General features: G+C 40.9%; 2 protein-coding genes across 26 annotated transcripts in view; both read right to left on the bottom strand.

Annotated features, from left to right (window-relative positions):
* The window catches only part of RASA2 (RAS p21 protein activator 2), a 53,348-nt gene extending 37,056 nt beyond the window's left edge, over positions 1–16,292 (bottom strand). For 3 of the 5 annotated variants that reach the window (XM_090147324.1, XM_090147325.1, XM_090147326.1), the window contains exons 1-4: positions 14,282–14,465; positions 9,912–10,017; positions 5,117–5,220; positions 4,097–4,191 (exon numbers count right to left, since the gene is read on the bottom strand). In XM_090147324.1, the coding sequence (XP_090003450.1) occupies positions 4,097–4,191; positions 5,117–5,220; positions 9,912–10,017; positions 14,282–14,357 (381 nt within the window). In that variant the 5' untranslated portion in view covers positions 14,358–14,465. Of the gene's footprint in view, positions 1–4,096; positions 4,192–5,116; positions 5,221–9,911; positions 10,018–14,281; positions 14,466–14,722; positions 14,862–16,161 lie in introns of those variants that run through there. The other 2 variants (XM_090147327.1, XM_031596318.2) reach the window with 2 other exon arrangements.
* Positions 16,293–17,181: 889 nt separating this feature from the next.
* Positions 17,182–24,323, bottom strand: part of ZBTB38 (zinc finger and BTB domain containing 38) — a 66,372-nt gene continuing 59,230 nt past the window's right edge. For all 21 annotated transcript variants that reach the window (XM_090147309.1, XM_090147314.1, XM_090147311.1 and 18 more), the window contains one exon: positions 17,182–23,035. In XM_090147309.1, coding sequence (XP_090003435.1) covers positions 19,454–23,035 — 3,582 coding nt within the window. In that variant the 3' untranslated portion in view covers positions 17,182–19,453. The remainder of the gene's footprint in view (positions 23,036–24,323) is intronic.

Genomic DNA, 24,323 nt, shown 5'->3' with positions numbered 1-24,323 from the left:
GGCAGGAGTCAGAGTAGGGATCCAAAAGATGATTTTGTAATTTTTCAAAGGGCTGAAGCTATAGTTTCAACTACAGTTCTGCTCCAACAGTACCAAAATGGAAAGAAAATCCCTAGCTGACAGTGCACACACTTGTGAAATATGTATGTCTTGTCATGAAACTGAAGTGTCATTATTGTCAATCCCCTGCGGCAAAGGCTGTATTTCTTTCTCTGTACATCACATGGGAGGAGAAGTGAGGTTTCTTTTTTAAGGAAACAACTATTTTGGGATGCCTGCCAAGTGTTTTGCAAACTATTACTACATGCATTGGAACACAGGTACATTAAGAAAATATTTATCAAGCAGAGAAATTCAATTGCAAAAATAGATTTACCTAATAAAAACAGGATACTGAGAAGCATGCCAACAGCCTTACAAGGCAAAGTTTCTGAATGAGAAGCAAAAGGACAACACAACTAGTATTTATGGAAATAGCTGGCCTAAGTACATTTTAGTAAGCAGACCTTATGAATGGCTCAGAAGTCTTTTCTGCTCTTAGAAAAAAAACAAAACTCAACAAGAAAGCCCCACACGAATCAAGAGCTCTGCATGGAGCAGTACAACAGTCTACTGCTCCTAAGAACATCAGAGTATCAATCATACATCAAGTATTCAGAGCGTGAGTCAATCAAACTTAGCACCGTGACAAGTACAGCCATCTTACCAAAGCTAAGCGATCACTCCTCTGACACGTATGGAGCATTTCAAGAACATTTTTGTTACCTGTTGAGAGCAGCACAATAGCTGCTGATTTGCAGATCTGTATCAGAGCTTTCACGTAATTCACACAGTGAAATCAGCCATCCCATACAATAAATAAGCACATTTTACATGAAAGCACTTTCCACCTGCAGATCTCAGGAATGTTCAAAAGCAGATAGGCACTATTATAATTTTACCAATGGATTAACAATTACCTTTCCTGATACTGACTAGAGGAAGATGGAGGTGTTAGGCAGTCAGGCTTGCATAAGAACAGAGAAGCCAAAAACAGTGTATCCAAATCTCTAACCTGAAATTCAGAACCTCTGAAGCAATTCAGTAGCATGGTTTGCTTGTAGAATTACTATTGCATTTTAGCACAGTATTTTGAGAGGCTTTTCCTCCTCACAATTCCAATACTTCAATTAATTCCACATTACAAAAGATAACAAGTATCTACACTAAATTCAAGTTTTCTAAAGCTCTTCTGCCAAAACTCGACTGGTGAACGTACCTTATATACGCCAATAGGCACTTATGTACTATGCCCACATTTCACATTTTGTTACATGTTTATCACCAGACAATTTTTGATAATGCATGTTCCCTTCCTAACATCTTCTCTCCTTTCAGTTTAAGAGAAGGATATGCACACTTGTTTATCTGAGAGGTAGTCAACAACTGGGAGCTACTCAGATTATGTGGGTTAAATTGAATTAGAAAGGCTAACAGTTATGCTCCAGTTCCTCTCCCAGTATCAGAAACTCAGCCGTATTTCTCTTGAACTCTGCCCTACACTTTCCACTTCCATCAGCTTGATGGGAAAAAAATATCACAAACTACTGGACTTGTAGGAGTAAGCGAAGGAAAACTGGGACTCCACAAATTGTACAACCCTCCCACAGTAAGCATGGCACACAGCAGTCAATTCTGTAAGATTAGTGCACAAACCTCTTACATACCAGATACGGGTTCTATCAGCTTTCACTGGATATCTCCATCTTTCTCATACTAAATTAGAGCAACTTACACCATGTTTCTAAAGCACATCACATCTTAGTGCCTTCACCACCGAGATCCTAGCACTATGCACCGGCCCACAGAACTAACACAGTCTAACCCTGCATGGTTCATTTTACCCAGACCTTCCCTCTTTTTTAGGTTTGCAGATATCAATCTATGAATGCATAAGCTGGTCTGAACCTCAGTCTCCACTTTTTCAAACAAACCTATGCATTCTTCAGAAAGGTCAAGGGGATACAATGGAAGTACATTGCTACAATCACTGTAAAATCTACAAAGCCTATCAATGGTACAAGATCAGTAAACATTAATGTTACCTTCAGAAACCTTAGAAGTGTGTAAAACATCTTGCCCCTATACATTTTGCAAGCCTAGATCAAATCTTTACAAGATTTTTCTCTCACGTTACAAGTAATAGAACAGAACAAGGGTTTGTTTAATACTATGACCTCCTTTCAAACCAGCTATATAAAGATTAAAGAAAAGGCAAGGCAAATAATCCCAAGAATCATCTTACTAGCAACCTGAGGCTATATGAATTTTAGAAAATTTGAAGGTTTTTTTTTGCTGAGAAGTTTGTACCAGTTGCAGTTAAATGTGTACCGTTCTACTCAGCTTTTCAAATACTACTTTATTTGCTTAGTTTTCTTTCATTGACATATACTTTTTGAGGGCTAATGGACAGCAGAAATTTTTAAGAAAATAAGATAATATCCATTCATACTATTGTTACCAGCAGCAAAACAAACAAACAAAAAAAATAGCTAAGAACATAACACAGAACAGATGCTGGCTAAAAATCCAAGTCTAGTCATTTTTTTTAATACATTTTTTAATGTCCATGAGAAGGCTATTCTTCTCCCACACACACTGGAAAAGACATACCACCCACACCCCCATCTTTTTTTTTTTTTTTAAAAAGCACAAATGGGTAAAAGAACAATTTTTAGCGTGAAATTAACGTTGTTTTAAAGAGGGATGTAAGATCTAGTCTATCAAGTTTTTACATCAATGTAATAAACCAGATGCAATTATAGCTACCAAATCATCACTTACAACAACACAAAGATGGTTATCCATCAGTTTAAAGCATCTGGACCACACTACTTAGTTCAGGTTATTCAGCAAGACAGCTTAAGTGGCATACTTCCATGCATCAGCAAAAGCAGCACAACATACCAAACAAAAATCATCTAGATAAGAGTGATTAAAAAAAAGTAAGGCAGCTGATAGTAACGTCAACTCACTTACCAGTGTTATTTGTGTAATCTCTATTTTGAGAAGGAAAAGAAAGAGCAAAGGAATTGAAAAAGCTTGTGCAAGCATGTAAGATAAAAACGATCTTGGAAATAATTTATACACAGCAAAACCAAAATCTTGTATGAAGTCAAGGATACAGTATTTTTACTCTGCTCCATTTTTAATCACTTCCTCTTCTGATTACCAGTGTTAGTATGGAGTTGTGGAATCAGAATGGAAAAAGACACAGAAGGTGTAGACCTTCTGCATTAGGAGTGGATTGTGATCCTAGAAGTCTTAAATTTACTATCAAGTATGGTGGTTTTAAGAAGTGACCAATATCTAAACCTCCACATCTCCTTCACCACCACTTTATTATTATTATTTTGTAGGAATCAGCAAGTTCAATTCTTGTTAATTCCAGATAGGAAGCTAAGACTTGGGAATATCCAAAGAAAACTTAAAATATTCTAGATTGGATATCCCAGCAACCGGATTGCATTCCCAAGAACACGTCTGTATTTACTTCAGAATAGCTGAAGAACAGACAGCAATAGCTACAGCTGTAGGGACATCACACTGTTGATGTTCTTGCAACAATCCCATCCGAAGGATGTGAAGCACAAAGTAGAACTCTGAGGCACAGCTTATTTAATGCTGCATGTGGAAAGTATTTGAGAATAAAATAAACGTATGAGCACAGCACAAGTAACTCCCAATATGGAGACACTGCCATTCCACATTACACAATCAACATTTCAGATGAAAAAACTACTCAGTAGTATCCTAAATCATTCAGCTGTTTAAATTACATAGCATCCTTGCATCAAAGTTTTTTGGCATCAAAATACTGTTAGACATTTCCCAAACAGCCACTTCAGATCTCCTACATGTTTTGAGAAGCATCACAAGAAACAACGCTGTTTAGAAAAACTGACTGCATTACTCTTTAATCAAGCTGAAAGACAACTGACTCACAAGAATTATAAAGATGTTAAACTGCCTGTCATAATTCAATAAAATAGTCTAAATATAGATAAATACATGTAATGATAATTTTAAAAAGTTAAGCATGCAATTTAATGGTTACCTGAACCTCTGAATTGGAATCAACAGGTTGAAGTGTAAACCAGTTCTCTTTCCCTGTGTAGTTGCATAGATCTTCTTTTTTGATTGCCACCTTTCCTGCAGGAAAGAGGGAGAGAAAAGCACACGTACCTCAACAGGACTGATTTTTGTTTAAGAATTTTTTTATTTTTATTTTTATTTTTATTTTTTTAAGATGATGACGCTATATGAAAAACTCATAGAAACAAACAACGTGAAGCAGAAATAAAGCAGGAAAAGAGTTCATACAAAGCTAATTAAGCTACTTCTGATGAATTATCTTGGATATCACTAATAAGAAGGTTAAGTAAAAGAACCACTTGTGGCTGGATATAACACAATGAAGATCTGAGAGAACAGTAACGGTGCTGAAGAACATTTAAGCAGCAATTTGAAGATAGATGCCTTCTGCTCTTCTGACTGCTATTTGGAAGGTGGTCATTATACCAAATTACCTGGCATCCTGGTACAAATTATTTCCTTCCTCAATTCAAGTAACGTGCAGTGTACATCCACAGCAGACTCTTAGAGCTTTAATAGCAACTTTATATGCAATTAACAGCTGTGTGATAAAGCTGTTATTAGACAATGAAATTAACCCACCTCCGCTAACCTTTCAGTTATGCATGTTTTGTACAACTTCTAAGCACTAGGTTTACATGTTGCACTGGCAGAGAAGTCCATTTATAGGTTTAAGAACTATTCCACAACTACAAAGTCAATTAATTCTTCAGAGCTATAAAAGTAGTGACAGTTACTCAAATATTGCACTGGAACAGAATTGGAGAAGAAAAATAAATACACAATTTTAATAATATAATTTAAATTGAAGTATAATAAAGCAAGGAAACAAATCCCATTTTTCAAAATCCAAAGAAATATTTAGGAGCACTATCTACTATGTTTCTGAAAATTCATCAGTTTAATAATTATACCCATAAAACCACAGATACTGAAAACTACCAAACGTTATGCAAGGTGCAGGGAATATCCCAGAACTTACCTATACGCAGGTCTTTTTGTAGAACACTTTTATCATAAATGTAGAAGGACAACCACTGGAATGTTCTTGGAATCTCAAAGTAAAACTCTTCCCCAAAATAAGGGCTGATAAGAAAAACAGAACATTAAAGTAGGAAGTACTTTGTGTAATTCATATAGCAGACACTGAAACGCTGTATTTTTTATTTTTATTACCACAATGCTAATCTGTCATCCAAGCCACCTGCAACCATTTCATCCAATCACACTACACAAAAACCCTTTGCAAGAAATACACAGAAATGAGAGCACACAAAGTGCCACCTTTCCTACAATTTCAATTATATTTTCCTGTCTTGAAGCCATTCTAGCTGGCTCCCAACCCACCATCCTTTAACAATTTCTGAAGATAGAAAAGGTATATTTTTCTATTCTGTACACGGTTAAATCACAGTAAAACACAACTCAAGAACTAATTCACTAATTGCTAACATGGTGTGCTCTAACCTCTGTCAGGCTTAATGCTCAAAGATTGAGACCTGTTAAAAGAAGCCATAAGCAGAAGAGAACAGTAAAACTGAAAGATAGAAATGTTCACCTCAAACCCACACATACTTGTGTATGATGAAACAATCACTGTACTTCTCCGCCTAATGAAATCTAATAGAATATTAGAATAAAATAGAAATCTAATAGAATATTTACAACCATTCATGTTGTACCAAATAACAGGAACAAGTATTTGCAAAGAAAAAAAATATCTGAGTTCCTCTGTATTCCAGAGCCATTTTACATGGTGTATTTGGTATCCTCCCATCAAGGGATGCATATGCCCATTAAGCTGAAGGAAAATTTATGAATCCAGCCACAGCCAGCACTCAGAAACTTGCATTTCAAAAGACTGAACAGAACTACAATGCTATTTGTGCCATTGCAATTTGTGAACTCTGGAAATAAAATGCAGTCACAAAAAATCTCCTATTTCAGAATGACTGGATTCTTACAGACTTCACACACTGTCGGTTGCAGTGCCGTATTATCAGCACAGACGTGCAGCTTTGTGAAATGGATTTTAGCCTCCGCTTCCTCTGTACAGGAAACTACAATGTAGTTTTCAAGCAGCATAAACATGCTCACACTGGGAACCATTGGTTGATACTCCAAATAGGACATCATACCTAATCTCTTCCCCCTCAAAATAATTAGAAAAAAGCCACCAGACGTGCAAGTTCCAATGCTTCATTAAATAAGTTAAAAACAGCTGCTAACCAGTGTTAAAAAACAAGTGCAAAATCCAGCATTCCAAATTATTCAAATCTATTCTCAGAATCAATGGTTTTAATCCCAGGAATTCATTATAACACAGATCAGAAGTTAAAACGTCCATTTTGTTCAAACACAGAACTTTCACAAGGCTCCAAAGTGTATGAATCACTATTACACCTCACATCACACTGATACGTAACACAGAAATTCCCAGTCGAAAAACCCACTCCTAGTTTTTCAGCTCCTCACTTCTTTTCTTCTCCTCCTCATTTCATACCCAACAAATTCAGCTCGCTTAGGGAGCCATGTTCTTTTTGTCAGCAGCACCACTGCAGCTACAGATCCCCAAGCATTACCTTTAGCAGCAGTGCAGGCTTGAGCAGCCTCCATTTCCTTACTACTCTCTGACCGCCTATTCAAATTCTATTGACACAATAATGCACCAGAAGATGAAACGAGGGCTTATTTCTAATTCAGGTCAGTTTCATGATGTGGCTCCTTGACTAGCTACACAAGTAATAGTTGCAGTTAAAACAAAGTTATAACAGCGGAAAGTGAGAACAGTGGATGAACAAGCTGGTTCTGGTATTGAGGGAATCTCTGCACTAACTCAGCTTCAGTCAGGAGCAGATGATGATACACAACAACTCCACATCACTAAGTGGTAACTCCTTATTTTACCAGATCTACACAACTCTTATGTGCACAACTACAGTTGGATAATGACTCTCTGCTGTGGGATGGAGACTATCAGTAGAGTTTTCCAGCAGTCTATGTAGCAGCCATATCCTAAGGCTAAGGATAATGAAGTTCAACAACACAGCAAAAAAAAAACCAACAATAAAATATCAGTCACTGACAAACACTAACAGAAAGTAATGTGTTGTTTTAATGATGTACTGTGTTAACACATTTCTCCTTACCCAGATTATCATTAATGCATTATGAATCAGTTGGATATTCTTTAGCAAAGCATGAGACACCAAGACCTGCTATTTTATAAATGCAACAGTTATATCAGACAGTTCAAGTCTATAACCTCGCATTTGCACAACGTTCAACTTCGAAAACAAAACCAAACCACTTATTTTAAAACAACAATAACCAAAAAGCAACACGCAACCACAGCCTCCCCCCCCCATTTCCTCATATCTCACCATGGAAATCTGAAGAGGTTCAAACTTATTTGACATTTCCAGGGAAAAAAAATGTAACTTCTTCAAAATCCACAGAAATCCTTTGCAGTGTCAGGAAACATTACTGAGTCATTAGCCATAACCTCCTTCCTATTAATTCGTATTTCTTCTATCTCTGAAAACTCACTTGCTTCACAGCTGTACTTCTAGCCACCATCACTGCTGGTGGGAACCCAAATAGATTTGCACATTTTAAAAATGCATTTCTTCATTGGTTTCCGATCACTGGAACAAAAGATCGTTTTAATTCCAATGATAACTACTTCCAGAGATGTGTAATTAGCAGATACTTGTAGAATATGATTTGGATTATACTCAGTTCAAGTTTGCAAGCTAGAATACAGTGACAAAAACAGACTATGAATTACTTGTGAAAAAAGGCCAGCAAGTAATATAAAAAAGAAACAAATACCATATTAAAGCTTACTGGAAAGCAATGTATGCAGTTTTGACGCTAACAGAATGCAGAACTGTCATTTTCTTTCCAGCAGCCCTAGGTCACTACAGTACTCTGGATCAGAGTAATAAGCAACAAGAGGGTACAATTAAGCTTCCAGAACAAGCGGTAGCCTTCAGAACTACACACACCCTAGTAATACAACAGTAAGCATCCAGCTCTGGCTGCTGCTACCAGCAGATGCTTTACCTTACTGTATTTCATCAGTTTGTACACAACACAAATAGGGTTCTGTATTTAACTCCATACAGATGTCATTCTGAGGAGCAAAGACAGTTGCCTACATAGCCAGGAGAGACCAAAAGGCACCCGTGGGCAAAGAGTGCTTCAGAACACTGACTTTCAATTAATAAAACATTCTAAAGTTAGGAATATAAATTTAAAATCACCTGAAAATCTCTCTGTTTGGAGTGTTGATTAAGACACCCCCAAAAATGTTATTTCATTATAGAGAGATTTTGCTTCTTCCCTCTGAAATACTAGTGGCACCATTCTCAAGTTTCGGGTATATTTCAATACTATTAAAAAAATGTAGCTTAATCCAAGGTGATTTCTTTTACTAATGTTTGACTATGCAGTTGCTAGTTCTATTTCATGTGATTCAAGTACATCAACTTAAAAAAATTTTTAAGTGAATATATTTCCCTCCCTTTAAAGGAATATAATTTTACAAAGTGCATAAAATTTAAGTGTAGCAGGTCTTGTTCCTTAGTGTATTATCTTCGATGAGTTCAATTAGTAATGTAGCAGAAACCTGATGGCAAAGCTAAAAAACTGATTTGATTTTGGAAATCAAACTATTTCCAGTTGAATTAGTCAACTGCAAACAGGAACAAATATTTTGCTCATTCCCCTCGTCTGCTTTTAATATAGTTGGATATAAAAATAATTTTTGTTTGTAATTTAACTGGTTGCATGTTTGTGATGCCTACTTTCCATGCAGAAGTATAGGGAGACTTTAAAAAGGTGTTTTGAAAAAGTACAACTCCCTTTTTGAATGCACTATTTGAGCACCAAGACCTTCCTGACCTGGAAACAGCCACCAAAAAAACCAAACAACAAAAAGGAGCACTAATAACAAAACCACAGCAAACAGCAGGAGCATGGGAAAAAATAAAATAAAAATGTTTCAAGCAGGCTTTCTGGGTCTTAAGAGGAAGGTCTGATGTCTTCCTCAAATAAATTAAAATATCACTCTGGTCTTCAGAGCAATGCAGCTGCAAGGATGCTTCAGTATGGGTCATCAGAGAACTACATTTCAAGACTATTTCAGATATTTTATTGTGACTTTTTGGACTGTTTTTAAAGCTCATAAACCATAGGAGAACCTACAGCTAAGCATTGCGTGGGGAGGCACAGCAAGCTATTCTGTGAGAGCAGAGGTTGCAGTTCTTGCAACAAGGCTTGCAGAAGGGAACGAGGCCTACTCAGGGGAACATCCCACAGCAAACAAAATTCTTATAAATGGAAAAGTTCAAGTTCCTCCATTCTGGAAACAGGTTTTACAAGACAGACGCTAAGAGCAGAATTCCACCACTGCACAGTGACTACATGTCAGAAGTAGGAAATGACATGAAGAGCTGAGATGGAGCAGATTTCTTTCCCTTGAATATAACCTGGCAAGGAAAAGAACATTATGCTACCCAATGGAACAGAAGGGAGTAGCACCAGCATGTTTCGTTTTAAAAGCACTGTGATACCCGTAAGCCTCCATTTTGTCCTTTTTCCACTACTCTTACGATTTGCACGCTGCTGTAACACTTCTGAGTAGTCACCACAAGTCAGTTCTCATTTTAAAGATGCAGAAGCAAAGCCACATACACGTTGATACAAATCTTGCTTTTGTTCTGGACTTAGACTGTCTTGATTAGCATTTCCATCTAAAAAAGAAGGCTTACCTTAAAGATTTTTCAACTACTTGTGTACGAAAAACTTCTTCTTGGTCCAAATTTATGGTACAGAAAAAGTCTCTCATCTTGTTGGGTACCAAATGTTTGGCATCATCTGTAAACAAAAAGAAACAACTGTAAGTACCAAGGGGAAAAAAACAACAGGATGTTACACACGCAGAAGTTCTGTAGATCTAATGGACATTCAAAGTCTGTCCTTCCACTCAACATGCATTTCCATATTCACTTTCTATTTGTAAGCTCCCTTACGTGCCCAGAAGTGTTTATATCCTGTGTGACATGGAAAGATGCTACCAGGAAGATGACACTGCACTGCCTCATCAGCACTGCTGCCTGCAGCACCTGCACCTCCCCTCTGGGCCCGAGCCAGCAGCACCGAGGCTGAGAAGTTCCAACCTGGGGCAACCCAACATTAGCTCCCAAAACAGACAGCCACTGTCTGAGCAACTGTTTGCTCAGTATTTTCTCCTTGAACATCTTGGTTGCAGGAAGCTGATTAATAAGACCTTACCCATCAAGTCTACTTCATTTTCCACAATGAACAGCTATTGTTGATTGATGCATTTCCAAAGAGTCAGCTACAAGTATTGGTGTTTTTCTCCCCCTAATGCCTGGCTTACTAGGGAAAGGGGGGAAAAATAGATCAACTAAATGCAACACAATGTAAGAACAAGAAAGTTTCTGAGATGGGAGGAACAGAGAATTCTTGGATGCTGAGTGTAGGCCACTGCACTAACTTCTGCTGGACACCAGGCAGCCCTTCTCGGAAATAGTTACTTCTAAGTGGTTACAGCCTAGAGTACTTCCCCATATCCCAACTGCTTGCCCAGAAGCCCAGTGCTGTAGACACCTCCACACCTTTATGGCAATACTGTCCATTCGCTTAAGCAGTTATGTCCCCTCTGGTGCATCCTTCTTTGAAGACAGGAATCAGTCCCCTGTCACCTCATACCCTGCTGATAGGCATGAGTTTGTTTGGTCCTCACTCCTAAGGAGAGAAGCTCTTAATTGCCGAGTAGTTCTTCTCTGTCTTATGCCATTTTAATTCTGATCTTTAACACAGGCAACCAGAACTGAACTCTGGATTCATACTTAACCATTAGCACTCCTACCAGAGATCTCTCTCCCCAGAACATATGGAATCAAAATTATGTGAACTTTAGATAAAGTACTGAAGCATAACATGACCATAGCTACATGTGTGACTGATTTTCATTACGTTCCATGTCTAAATATCACACCACCTCCACCTACAAAGTCTGCAGCCTGAAGATAGGTTTGTCACACGTCTGTTCCTTTTGAAAAAACTGCAGATAAGCAGCATGTTGGAAAGTAAGCTTCATTGTTTACGCTACTAAGATGTTAAATCAGAAGGGCTTTGTTTTTTCTTTTTGCCTAATAGATCAGTGGCAGCCTTTAAGTTTAACCAAGCCAGTCTGGTATTTGAAAAGCCACGACAGCACTGAGCAGAGCAGGATGGTTTAACAGAGCAGGCTGAGCTGCCCTGCTGCCCTTTGGAAGCCAGGGGTTCGTGCACTGGGAAGGCACAGACATTGTGTACGCTCTGGTAACTCCCCCAGGTAAAGCTCTGCTCTCTGAAGCACCAGGGAGCTTGTCAGCAGCTTGGGCGTGGGAGACAAGGAAGTGTAGGTATTATTTATAAACGTCACCCTTAATGTTGACAGACTGAGGGATATGTACAGAACCGGTTTTAAATGCCATTAGATTTCAAAATGAAGCTAAACTGAAAGTGACCCGTTAGTGAGATACTGCAGAAAAGAATTAGAGAAGTATGAGATGGCACATCACCTTCAAATAGAAAACTTGTTAAAACTTATGAAAGAGATAACAAAGGGAAATGGACAAGAGGCTACTCATCTCCAGAGGGGGTCTGATGCTGAAGTTTGTGATTAGCAACCATGAACCTTATACTCAGTTACTTCTGGTCAGCATCTTATAATTTTGGTTAATACCCTGAAGGTTCTCCACCCTATTTTAAAACACTTAAGATATAACATTACTTGACTGGCACTGTACAGCAGAGAGACAAATATTACAGATTCACGTTTTCTTAAAAAAGAAAAACCAAATATTTCTATGTAATCCATATTTTTTTTTCCACTCTACTACACTGCATCCTTCTGTATTAGAAACCTTCCTACAAAAGAGAAAAGATCTGCATATCCTGGTTTGTTTAGTTGAAGGAAGGACAGATTTCTTGAGCAGGGCTTGGGGTGGAAAGGAGCCGAGGATCTGCAGCTCACCTATCAGGTAAAGCACACAGCTGTTACATTTTCCCAAAAACCTCCTAACATTTACAACTGGGAGAGAACTTCCAGCAGTACAGATCAAAAATAAAAAATAAAAATTATGTATGAATAATATCAGATATTTGCTTGAATTTTTGGATTTCCAGTTTATTCAGCAAATACACAATTCTGAACAACAACAACAGCAGCAACGTCAAGACATTGCAAGTCCCACAATTCAAAAAAATAGAGGGCAAGAAGGTAAGTGAGAAGGATGTCATGGAGATGTACACCAGTGCCTTCCAAAGCGGTGTTCAAAAATGCAGGCAGTAAGGTTGGTCAGTGAGAACCATCTCAGAAAGCTTTCTGGGGAGATAAGAGATGCATGTTTGCCTGCAGCTGTAGAACTCTATCCAAGGCTTTTCAGTGTCTGTCATTTAAAACTGTACAGCACAATATTTAAACCTGTGGTTCCAGCAGCAAAACACACAAGTGACCAAAAGCAGCAATAAGGCCAACTTATTTCTTAGCAACTGCATCAACCCAGCAGTTTCAGACACCAACCTCATTTAGGACAACAGCTGTTTTCACACCATACTTCATAGCCCAATCCAGCAGCACAAAGTACAAAATGCATCACTAATAACAAACACTGACCCTTTTATTCTGAAAAGGCAAGTTCATAACTACTACCGACCAGTTCAACAACCTCCTTGGGGAAAACAACAAAAAATGACAGTAATAAACTAACTTTTATCGACTATACAGTATGGTTTGGATTTTAAAGTCTGTATTGGGTTCTCTGCACAACTACGTTGTAAACCCTTACTTCAAAGTAAGAGCCTAAGCAAAAGAGAAAAGCTGTGATTCTAATAAAAACTCAGTGTTAAAGCGACAGGAATTTGGATACACAATATTTAAGTTTGAACTTTGCATATTACTTTCATGTTGCACATTAGTTGTAACAGCAAGTCACTAAATCCCACTGCTCAGACAAACCTTGTCCTGCACATCATTTGCTCAAAAGATGCACAGTGTGACGGTAACGCAGAGCTAACAGTGATCAAGCACCAGACAGTAAGGAGGAGCTGGGACACCCATGAGCTATTCGCAGTGCTCCCCACACATGAAGGTGCACCGCCTTCAGCTTGCCATAGCCTTTACCATGTTGTTGATTGTGGCAACATTCAAAGTGACTCTGTAACTGTAGGCACCACGCAGCACACTTGAACAGGTCAATAAAAGCAGTTCCAAGTGTTTTGAGAAATCTGGGGGTTCATCTTCTAATGCCTAACACAATACTTGTGTTCAGTTCAATGTCACGGAACACAAACTCCCTGAATTACTGCACTGCCAGCTGCTGACCCAACCCTGAAGCTGGCACTGCCGTCCAGAGAGGTTTTGGATTCCCCATCGCAGGAGGTGCTCAAGGCCAGGCTGGACGGGCCTGAGCAGCCCGAGCCGGTGCCTGGATCTAGCAGCCGGCAGCCCCGCACACGGCAGGGGAGTAGGAACTCAACCCAATCCATTTTGCGACTCTAGGGCAGAAGTCAAGAAGCAGAGCAGCATCAGTCAACGCGTCAGCTTCGGCCCGTCCCAAAACCGGCCCGCGTTAGTTCCCCGCTACCAGCAGGGTCTGGGGAAGCCTCGCCCGGCGCCGCCAGCCGCACGGGCACCGCCCGCACCCGCCGCTGCGGCTCGAGGCCCTCCGGCCGCGACGAACTCAGCCCGCCGTCCCGACGGCCGCCTCGTTCGCTGCCGGCAAATCCTCGCCTCCGCACGGCGCGGCGTTTCAAAGCGCGCCTCGGCGCCGCAGCCACGCGCGCCGTTCGGCAGCCGCGCACCGCCGCCCCTCGATCCCCGCCGCAGCCGAAGCCGACCCGCGTCGTCCCATTCTCAAAACAGCCGAGGGGCCGCGTGAGAAAGGCGCTGAATGGGCGCGGGCCGAGCCGCAGGAAGCGCTCACATCCTGTTCCTCCGCGCCCCGAGCAGCCGCAGCGCCGTCCCTCCCGCCGCGTGCTCACCGCCCGGCTTCCCGTGGTGCGGAACGCGGGGCGTTTTTAGTCAGCGCTCCCCAACCACCAAAACAAAGTCACCGGCCGCTCTCACCCACAACGCGACACGACGACGCAGAAGCGCCGACGGCGGCTGCAGAACGCCCCTCCACCACCGACTTCCTGAACATCGATAGTTTCGCAACCGCCGCTTGACAAACAGCGGTGCGGGGCCCGCAGCGCAGGACGCGCCGCTCCCCCCGCCGGTCCGCCCTCACGGCGGCGGACGACTCCCGAGACCCGCGGCGCTCCCGCCGCCCCGGCACGTGCCGGCCCACGGCGCGCGGCGCCCCGCCCGCCCGCACACAACGCGCTCCCGCCGCCATCGCGCCGCCCCCGCCCCGGGGCTCCCCGCGCCGCCGTGAGGCGATGCCGCCCGCCCCGCCGCGAGGAAGGAGCAGGCGCGGCGGCGGCACCTCGGCCCGGCACAGCGCCCGCCCGCCCGCCAGACCCTCGCGGGCCCCGCCGCGGCCCGGCCCGCACCGCCCGCACTTACAAATCTTGCCCCGGAGGCTCTGCAGCACCCGCACCTCGTCGCCGCCGTCCTGGGCCGCCATCGCGCCAGCGCCGCCGCCTGCGCACTGCGGGCCGGGGGAGGAGCGAGGAGGAAGGAGCGGCCCCAACGCCCGCCCTCCGCCCGCCCCGCCCCGCCCCGCCTTCCGCCGCCCTCGGGGGGCGCCACAGAGCGGCGCGCGGCAGCAGCGCGCGCGCGCACTCGGTCGGTCTCCCGGCAGCCCTCGGCGGGTGACGCCGCCCCGCCCGCGTTCCGCCCCTTTGCCGTGTGAGGGGCGTGTGCTTGACGGGACCGCTGCGACTGCCCGCCGGGGCTCTGCTCGGCGTTGTCCCGTGTTACTTCCACAGGAGACAGAAGTTGTAGACGCGAAGCGTGCTGGACGCCCGTACTCGTCACGCTGATACCGCGTTCTGCAGCCGTCACGGCGTGCTGCTTCGGTCTCGGTGTGCTGCAGCACCCGGCTCCAGGCGGGTGCCTGACGGCAATGCTGGGCTTCTGCTCGTTCGCCTCTGCGTGCACCTCAGGCACTGGGACAGGCTGCCTGTGGAGTCACCGTCCCCGGAGGCGTTCAGGTAGATGGCGCTGAGGACGCAGGTTAGCGAGCAGTAGTAGTGGCAGGCGGATGGTGAGACCGGATGATCTTAAAGGTCTTTTCCAACCTTCATGATTCTGTGGCAGACTACAAGCGCTTCAGCCTACCCTCATCAAGAATTAATTTTCACTACAGTTTACATTAATGTTTCCTGAAGCTATGGATCCTTATCTGAAACCCTGGGATCTCACTGCCATCTGGAATGAGCCCCGGTCCCAGCACCCGTGGCGGGTTCTGCCTGGGCTCCACATTCTGCCCAGCTGCAGCTCCGGGTGCAGAACAGTCCAGTGGGACTGCAGCACTGAAAGTGCAGCAGCTTTAGGCTCTGCAGGCACAAGTTCTGACAAAACCCTGCAGTGGCTGTAGTCCTACGGCAAAGAGGTCATTCAGCTGGGCATCAAGGAAAAGGCTCCTTTAGAAAGTTAGTTAGTAGGGGACTACGGTTTTTCACCTTAGGCTCTTCAGTCTGCTAAAGGAAAGCTTAGAAAGTTTCAAGGAAGCATTTATTATTTGCCTCTAATTGGAGTCTTCTGCTGTGATTCCATGACCGTTCATTTCTCCCAATGAATCTCACCATTATTATATGCCGCAGAGCCCTGTAATTTGGCTGTCAGACAAACATCAGCCCCATTGCTTGGTGGTTTTCCAGCAGCTGTGAAATTCCCTCTTCATTCCCACACTCCGTATCAGGTTAAAGGAAAAGAGAGAAAAGTGGCAGGAGCGGCTCAGGGGACAATGAGCTGCTTCATCATACCATAATGTGGGAATTTGTATGCATGCAAAACAGAAACTTGCACAAAGACATGGGTTTACATAAGCTGATTTTTACCTGCTAGAAGTGACAGCTTCCTCAATAGCTCAAATTGAGGGATTTGATTATCTACACTTGGCTTCCAGTAGGTTGTCTGCTTTGTCTGACCTGTGGGTGGTGAGCCCAGGCTCAGAATTGAGAGTTTTGGGATGGAAAACTCCTGATCAGAGAAGGAAGAGGAATGGTTAGCTGTGTTGCAACAATTTTGACATAGATATGTGACTTTAGTTCTTCCATAACACCCTTGAAGGTTACATGACAGCTGGAGTTCACTGTTTAACTTAACATCACCTTTCTTTGAAGTAACTGTTACTTAGTTTTTTTTAAATAAGACAGAAAAAAATATATATGTAGCCAACTTCTGATTTTCTTTGTCTAAGTATGCATCTCTACTGAGGACCATCCCAATATGCTTTAAATAATTTAGCTTAAATTTAAATGCTGAATTTAAGTTTTTCTAGCTGAAGGGGGAAGTACTTTGACTACAGAGTTTTCTATTTTGTTCATATCTTCATGTTCTCTTATGCAATTAAGAAACCATGCATATTGGCAGTATTCCCAAGTGCTTGGAAGTGCGTAACGTAAAATACACAATCTATACCACAAGGATGCTATCAGAATTTAATTTTGAGTAAGATTTTTAAAGTTTTGGGTCATCATGAAAACAGGTTTAAGATGTTGCAAAGCATTAAACAGTTTACCTGTCTTCCACTCCTTTAAGGTACCGAACAGGTGGATTCTGTTCACCTCAGCACAGTGTTCACCATTACTGCACGATGCCAGCAGATGCTGTCACTTCCCTTGAGTTCTGGCGTGTTCCCAACTCGCTGTTCTGACTTTAACAGAGGGAGTGTTCGGTAACTGTGTTGCTTAATCTTATAATTAAACCTATGGTGGAAGATACATCTCTCTTGTCTGTAGAGATTAAGTATTAATTTAAAAAATGGAGACTTACAGAAAAATAGGAAGAGGTTATTTTAATCAAGCAAAAACAGTTATAATAACTTTCTCTAAAAATAAAATTAGACTCTTTATCAATCCTTAACATCTGCATTTAATATTTTCTTCTAAACAAAAATACAGATGCAGCAAATTACAGTCTTTGACAACGTACAGTATTTACTTTCTCTTACACTTATTTTGATTCTAATTTGGTCATTAATACTTAACTCATTACTTCAATGTGTTACTTGTAGTAAAAGTGCCACAGTTGAACTATAAACATGACATTGCCATCTTAAAACTCCTTTGCTATAAACTGTAGATAATATACAGAGTTACAAAGTCATTGTGTTTTTATCAAAATATACAAACCCCCCCCCAAACCTAACACAAGCTATCAATATTTTTCTTATGAACTATACAGTTATATAAAATATCTGTAAAATTATCTTTATACGTATAAATATTCTACCTTATTTGCTTTGGTCTATAATTATCATCATACAAGTCCACTTAGAAAATATCTTCGTGTACTTTCTTTGAAACATCATCATACTTTCCTGTGTTTATCCTACTATTATCCTAATTGAAAATGGAACCAAAACTGCTATGAAACCAAACATTTCTCAGAGGGTTCACAGCATTCATCAATGACAGGATAAATAAGTGGACTACATTATTACTTCAATCAATACTGTACTATAATTTCAATTGTAATTTTCTCATACCCAAGCTATAATTTCCTTTAGAATATTTTGGAAAACCAAGTAAACAAATCATGTACCATATTTGCACATAGAATTAAATTGAGGTTCACTGACCATTGTCCAGACTTAAAACATTTTTAACACTTTGTAACAATGAATGTACATAACAAATTGGAAGTGCAGATAGAGTACAACAGAGCCCTATGATATAATATGCAACTTGTAGACATTTGACCTCTTCATTTTGGTTAAAATTAACACTATTTTGTGAAAATGTGATTAACTGTACTGTTAATTTCGGTGATGTCTTCTTTCAGAAGCTTACCCTCCTGATTCCTGGTGAATGCAAACTGTGCAGCCAGAAGGCTCACTGTAACATTCTGGTGCAGCAGAAGAAGGGAAGCAGAAAGGCCAACGTGGCTTCTTCCAGCAACCCGATGCTGGCACTTCTCTGCTCTGGGCCTACTGTGCTTGGCCAAAGGACACTGAGATGAAGCTTGCCTGGGGTGAGATGCTGAGACATACAAAGTACTGATATTGCATTTAAGGCACAGGGATGACAAGGAACCCCACAAATTGGCCCTATCCCTGTTATATACGGAAACTGCCTCAGGGATATACATGGAAGCAAGAATCTGATTATTTACCTCTTCCTCCCACAAATCAAAGCATTTTCTGTGAGCTGCACTGTCATTTGTTGTCCAGGCATTACACCAAGATGTGGAGGAAGACCCTCTTATCTCCTCTTCTTCTGCTGAGAAGAATGGTATTTCTAAAAGACAGGAGTTTCAGACTCACCAGAAGGTGGACACTTACAGAGTTCTTCAAACTATACTACTTCATGAGAACAATTTTCTTTCAACACATGAACTGAATAACTTTACAGTTCAATCATTTGGAACTTCTGCCGTTTGGAAGACTGGCTACTATGATTTGCACTGAATCTTTATTAAACATTTCAGAGATGTCTCTAATCTGGCATACTGTCTGCACAAGCATTCAGAGACTTAATGCATATTATGGTAACTACAAAACCGAAAATGGAAAGGAAAAAAGGTTTATACTTCTGTGTATGTTTTGTAAATGTTGAGTTACAGAAAAGCACTCCAAAACTCAATTGTACTTCAGCATACCCAAACTGATGAAACACTGCCCATCTTCACTGTAGAATACACTAAATCACGATTTGTTTATAAACACTTTTGTTTAAAAAAAAAAAGCGACATATGATTTCTGCAGCAAAAATTCCTTCTATAGTATATAATTTGAACCTACATATTTATTTTGTCCAGAATGATTCTGACTGAAAAACAGCACTGTAGAACAGTTCAGTGGCTAGTTTCTTCTAGCTTTAAGTAGGAGGAGTTTAGTTGGTCTTTTTTATTATTCTTTTTTTTTCTTCTTCTTTCTCTTTACATGAATGCTAGAAGTCTATTCTGGCAGAACTATTTGGGGTCTTTCAAATTAAGTTTGTATTATTGCAAATACTAGTTTTTCTTTTCAGTGTTATTTTTCTTTCCTTTGCATATATTGACATATGTTTAAATGAAGACATTTGATCTTCGTAAATTATCTCTGCGGAGAATTTTCCCCATTCAATCAATCTACATTTTCTCCAACATATAGTTTTGTATTTTTCTTCTCTTTTGCACAACTGTCACTCAGAGTGTAACTTCTGGAGTTACACTTCGTATGGTTTTCCCTTCACTTCCTTCTGAGCCAAGGAAATGTTGATTTTCCAACAGCTGAGCACTTTCATTGCAGAACTGTTCTTTTCTATCTGGTGGACCCGTACTTTTGAATAGATGTTTCTTCTGGTGCATTCCCAGAGCAGCTGCCGTCTTGCAAATTTTGGGGCACTGAAAGCAAGCATATCCTTTTCCATTATGCTCACGTATATGTCTTTGCTCATGGTTCCTTTTGGTAGAAAGATACAGGAAACTCTGTAAGCAGAACTGACAGTGGTAGCGTTTTTCTCCAGTATGAATTCTTTCATGTATTTTGAGTGTTTCATTTAAAGTGAATGCCTTATTACAGTACTGACAGACAAAGTCTTTGACACCCAGATGAATACGTTCATGTTTCTGTAAATTTCCAGGGACTGAAAAACATTTACCACAGGTTTTGCAGGTGAAGGGTTTTTCCCCTGTGTGACACCTCATATGCATTTTTAAGGTGGATGGACTTTGAAATTGTTTTTGGCATAATTCACAAATGTAAGGCTTTGAAGTAGATACATGCCAATGTACATGTTCTTGAGTTTCTGTAGTGGAGTTCTGATCTCCTTCACAGAGCTCACAATGAAGACTGGGCATTTCTGTGTTCTCCTCTTGACTAATTGCCTTGTCCTCAGGAGCACTCCTGAGTGCGTACTCTCGACTGCACGGACTGTGACTTTCCATAATGGTGTTCCTGTTTCCATGCTTTTTCCTCCATTTGGTCTTCTTCATTTTTCTTAGCTGTTTAGATTTCTTTTTCGGTTTGTAATTGTAATATGGTCTCCAGGGTTTATCACTGGAATCCTGATCACTTACATCATCACACATTTCTGTCAGCTCCAGGCATTCTGAGCTGTAGAGCCTCGATGGGCTTTTCTCTTTTATCTCCACTTCTGACTCCTCATTTAGATTGTCCTGTTTGGACTCGTGTTTAGACTTTCGTCCCCTTTTACAAAATAGCTTAGATCCTAATATATGCCTTTTTACAATAGCCTCGTTACCGATTTTTACTGTTATTTGACAAAGAGGAGCAACATTGCTGTCAGTAGATGTTCCAGGTAAGGCAGGCTTTGCAATATATGTCTCAGTTTTACTCGACTCTTCAGCAGTATTAGTGGTTTTGCTAGATGAACTTCCAGATCCTTGGATGTGCTGCGTATCCTCAGCTGCTTCTGCTCTGTTGCACAGCAGTGCTTTCTTTTTCTCCTTAATAGGTTTTGATTTTGTAATACATTTTCCATAATTATCTGACCCATACTTACAATCATCGCTTACAGGTTGACTAGGTACACTATTAGAAGATTCTGTCTTACTGTTTTCTACAGAAGTGATTGTTTTACTGTGCATTATTACTGATGAAACTCTGCTACTGTGCATTATAACAGAGGGTGCAGAACTGCTGTAACTGATTACAGAGGTTGAATTTTCATTCACATTAGTTAAAGACACAACTGAGGAATCGTACTCGTGCGAACCAGAGTCTTTTGTAGCAGTGGGAACTCTTTTGTCAGCTGTGAAGAAGTCTCTTTGCATATCAGAATTTAAGATACCTACTCCCCAGGAGGAAGAGTTCTGAGGATTTGTGGAAGATGCTGTATCCTTACATGAAGAAGTGTCCAAAACAAGAGTTCTGTTGTTTGATAATATATTACTTTGAAAATTCAGCGGTGGTAGCTCAGAACTAAGAGAACTCTGAATGAAGCAGTTACTAGAAGCAGTTTCATTAACTTGGCTACTTGTTTGAACGTTTTCATACGTAGAATTTCGGTAGGACTTATAAGGTAGTCGCCTGCACTTCATGGGCAGAAGTCGGTAAAGTTTGTATGGGTACACGCTTGGTTTTAAGCCTCCATTGGCTGTCTTCTTACTTACTGAGAGACGATGGTCAATTGCATGAAAAGACTTCTGATGATTTTTTAGTATATAATAAGTCATGAAAGTCTCTAGGCAGAAAATGCACTGATACCGCCTTTCTCCAGTGTGCCAGATCTCATGTCTTGTGCGATACTCAGCTAATGCAAATACTTTGTTGCAGTAGTGACACGGGTATGTTCTTCTCCATGAATGCACATTTGCATGTCTTCGAAGGCTCGACAACGTCACATAACTACGTTTGCAAACTATGCAAGTATATAATATCTGCCCATCAACAACTTTAACCAAGTGATCCGTTTCTGGTAAAGCACAGTTTGCATTAGAATAATCAGTTATGCTGTTTTCAGACAATAGAGACTCTGTGTTTGCATATGAACTCTCATTCCTTCCATCCGTAGCAGTATAATTATCTGAAAAATTTTGTTCATTGCCACTGTGAACAGATAAGCTACTTGATCTCATACAGACTTGTTCATGACTTTCCAGTATATTTAGATTTGCAAATTGTTTGCTGCAGTATTTGCATATGAAAGTTTCCTGATGCTCTGAATGGAGTTGAAGATGAGTACTGAGTAACGCCCTGTCACTGAACGATTTTGCACAGCAGTTACAGCTGTAAGCAGGTGGAACGACAGTTGTCACAGATCCAGAGACATTAGCAGATGTGTTTTCTTCTTCTCTGGACAAATTGAGATCTCCTGCTTTATTCTGGGGTTTTGGAATGGAAATAATTCTCTGATCATTAACAGTTTCAGGCTGGGCTTCTGCATTGGCTACTGTAGAGGCTGGTACTTTTGCTACAGCCAAACTACTACACTGGGGCTTGAAGGCTGCTTTAGGAGTAGTACTCGATGCTTGTTTTACTGGTTGAATGAGTGGTGTAGCTCGGACATTTTCATAGTGGTCTTCACCTGCATTGTATGAAGAGCTGCTTTCCTGTTCAATGTGAGGCGTTCCTTGAAAAGTATCTCCCCCTGAAGAAACAGCGTAGGAGTGCTCTGCCAATGTACTGGCTGGCTCTGCATCTTTGCAAATGTTGCTTCTGTCAAGGCTGACGTTGGGGGTTTGTATTGTCTCAGATACTTTTTTAAAGTTTGCCCTCAAATCAAGTGGAGAAAACAAACTATTTTCAGTTTCAAAAATTGAGAATGCATTTGTAATTCGTGGTCCATTTGTCACAGCTGAGTCTTCATGTCTCTTTTCATGTTTTTCCTCTTTGACAGTCCCTTTCTCGCTAACACAATATGCATAAGGGCAGGGGGAGCTTGAAAAGTTAACATCTGTAAGATCTTCAAGAAACGATATCCCCAGTTTTTTCCCTGCAGCTGCAAGGTCTGTTACAGTCTCCTGCCTCTTAACAACCACTGTGGAACTATAGATGTAGTTCAGTATTTCTGTAAACACTTCAGCTTTGAGATCATCTAATTCCAGTACATGACCTGAAATACAGATAGTACGACTCCAAAATATGTTTTTAAAGTAAAGACTTGAAGCTGCTAGCACATTACTGTGGGCTTTAAATTTGGTGTCTTCCACAATTATGGTGACATCACACAAAATACCCCTAATGCGCTGTTCATTTAAAATAGAAAGTACAGTGTCACTATGGAAGTCGTCCTTGAGATCCTTTGAATGGGACATGACTGTCATCTACAATGAAAAAGAAAAAGGATTCATTTAAATTACATATCAAATTTATAGTTCTGTATTTCTCTTACAGTTTTTTTTTTTTTAAACATACCAACTTTTCTCATAGCATTTCATGTTGAAGTTACTTAGATTCACGAGTGCCAATGATATCAAAGTAACCTGGCTTCTCAGGACATCAGGATGATTATTTATATAGAGTCATCTCCAGGTAGAAATTATTTTCTCCCATCTGACTGACACTACAATCTTAGATGCACCATCACATCCATCAGTTGCATTCCCCATTTTATTCTGGCTGTGCTACTGCCTCAACAGATACCTGTGCACAGATCAAGGATGCAGGGACACCTGTAGCTCCTCAGCAAGAGGCGTGTGATCTTCCCTGCACTGCATGGCTTAGCCGCCCACCTAGTGCCTTTCACTGGCAACCACAGCTGCCAGCTTTCATTTGTGCCAGCAGCTGTATCTGCCCAGATTCACAATAAATGACTCACTGAACCCTTGAGGAAACTCCCCCAGCACGTGGTTGAGGTATTTGGCAGTGGTTATGGGGAACGTTGACTTGCCATGATTCTGTGGATACAACTGCTTTGTTTTCTGAGGCTGTCATAGAATGACATTAAAACACAACTGCATTTGATCATCTTATTAAGATGGTATTTGAAACAGAGATTTGAGATCATATGAAATAAAGTTCCAGTTGCAGGGTAAGTTTTCATAAACAACAAACAACGACTGAGAATACACTGGCTCTCTCACTCAAGATATTCAGAAGTAAACCTCTGTTGAAAACAAGGCTCATGTAAGGGCCATATATTCTCGCTCTAGCTGGTCTAGTTACATTTTGGATAGTTCCTCAGAAATCCATCACGTATTTCACTGCAAATCATGTAAAAAATAACAAAAAACACATACAACACAATATAGTTGTACAAGATATAATTTTGTACATCTAGGATGGAGCTCTGAAGTAACATTTGTACCTTACAACACAGCCAGTGTTTCCAGCAGGGAGGTACTCCTAAGACAGTTCAAGAGTTGAGAATTTTCAATGCACAGACTTCAGAAAAATCAAATTCCAAATTCTCAAAAAACACCACCCATGCTTATATATATGCCACAGAGAGCAAGAAATCACTCCATTGCTGTAACTGTGAGAGAAACGTAGACTGGTATTATTTTGATTATCTGGTCACTCACTCTAATTATCTGGCCACTCACCCTAGCTGTAAATGCAAATGCACTGTTTCCTTATCATGTTTGTTCATTACACTTATTTGACCTAAGA

The sequence above is a fragment of the Phasianus colchicus genome, chromosome 10, assembly GCF_987193195.1.
Source record: "Phasianus colchicus chromosome 10, bPhaCol1.hap1.1, whole genome shotgun sequence".
NCBI classification, from domain to species: Eukaryota; Metazoa; Chordata; class Aves; order Galliformes; family Phasianidae; genus Phasianus; species Phasianus colchicus.
The sequence above is the reverse complement of the archived record's forward strand: the minus strand, read 5'-3'. Positions and strand labels throughout refer to the sequence as shown.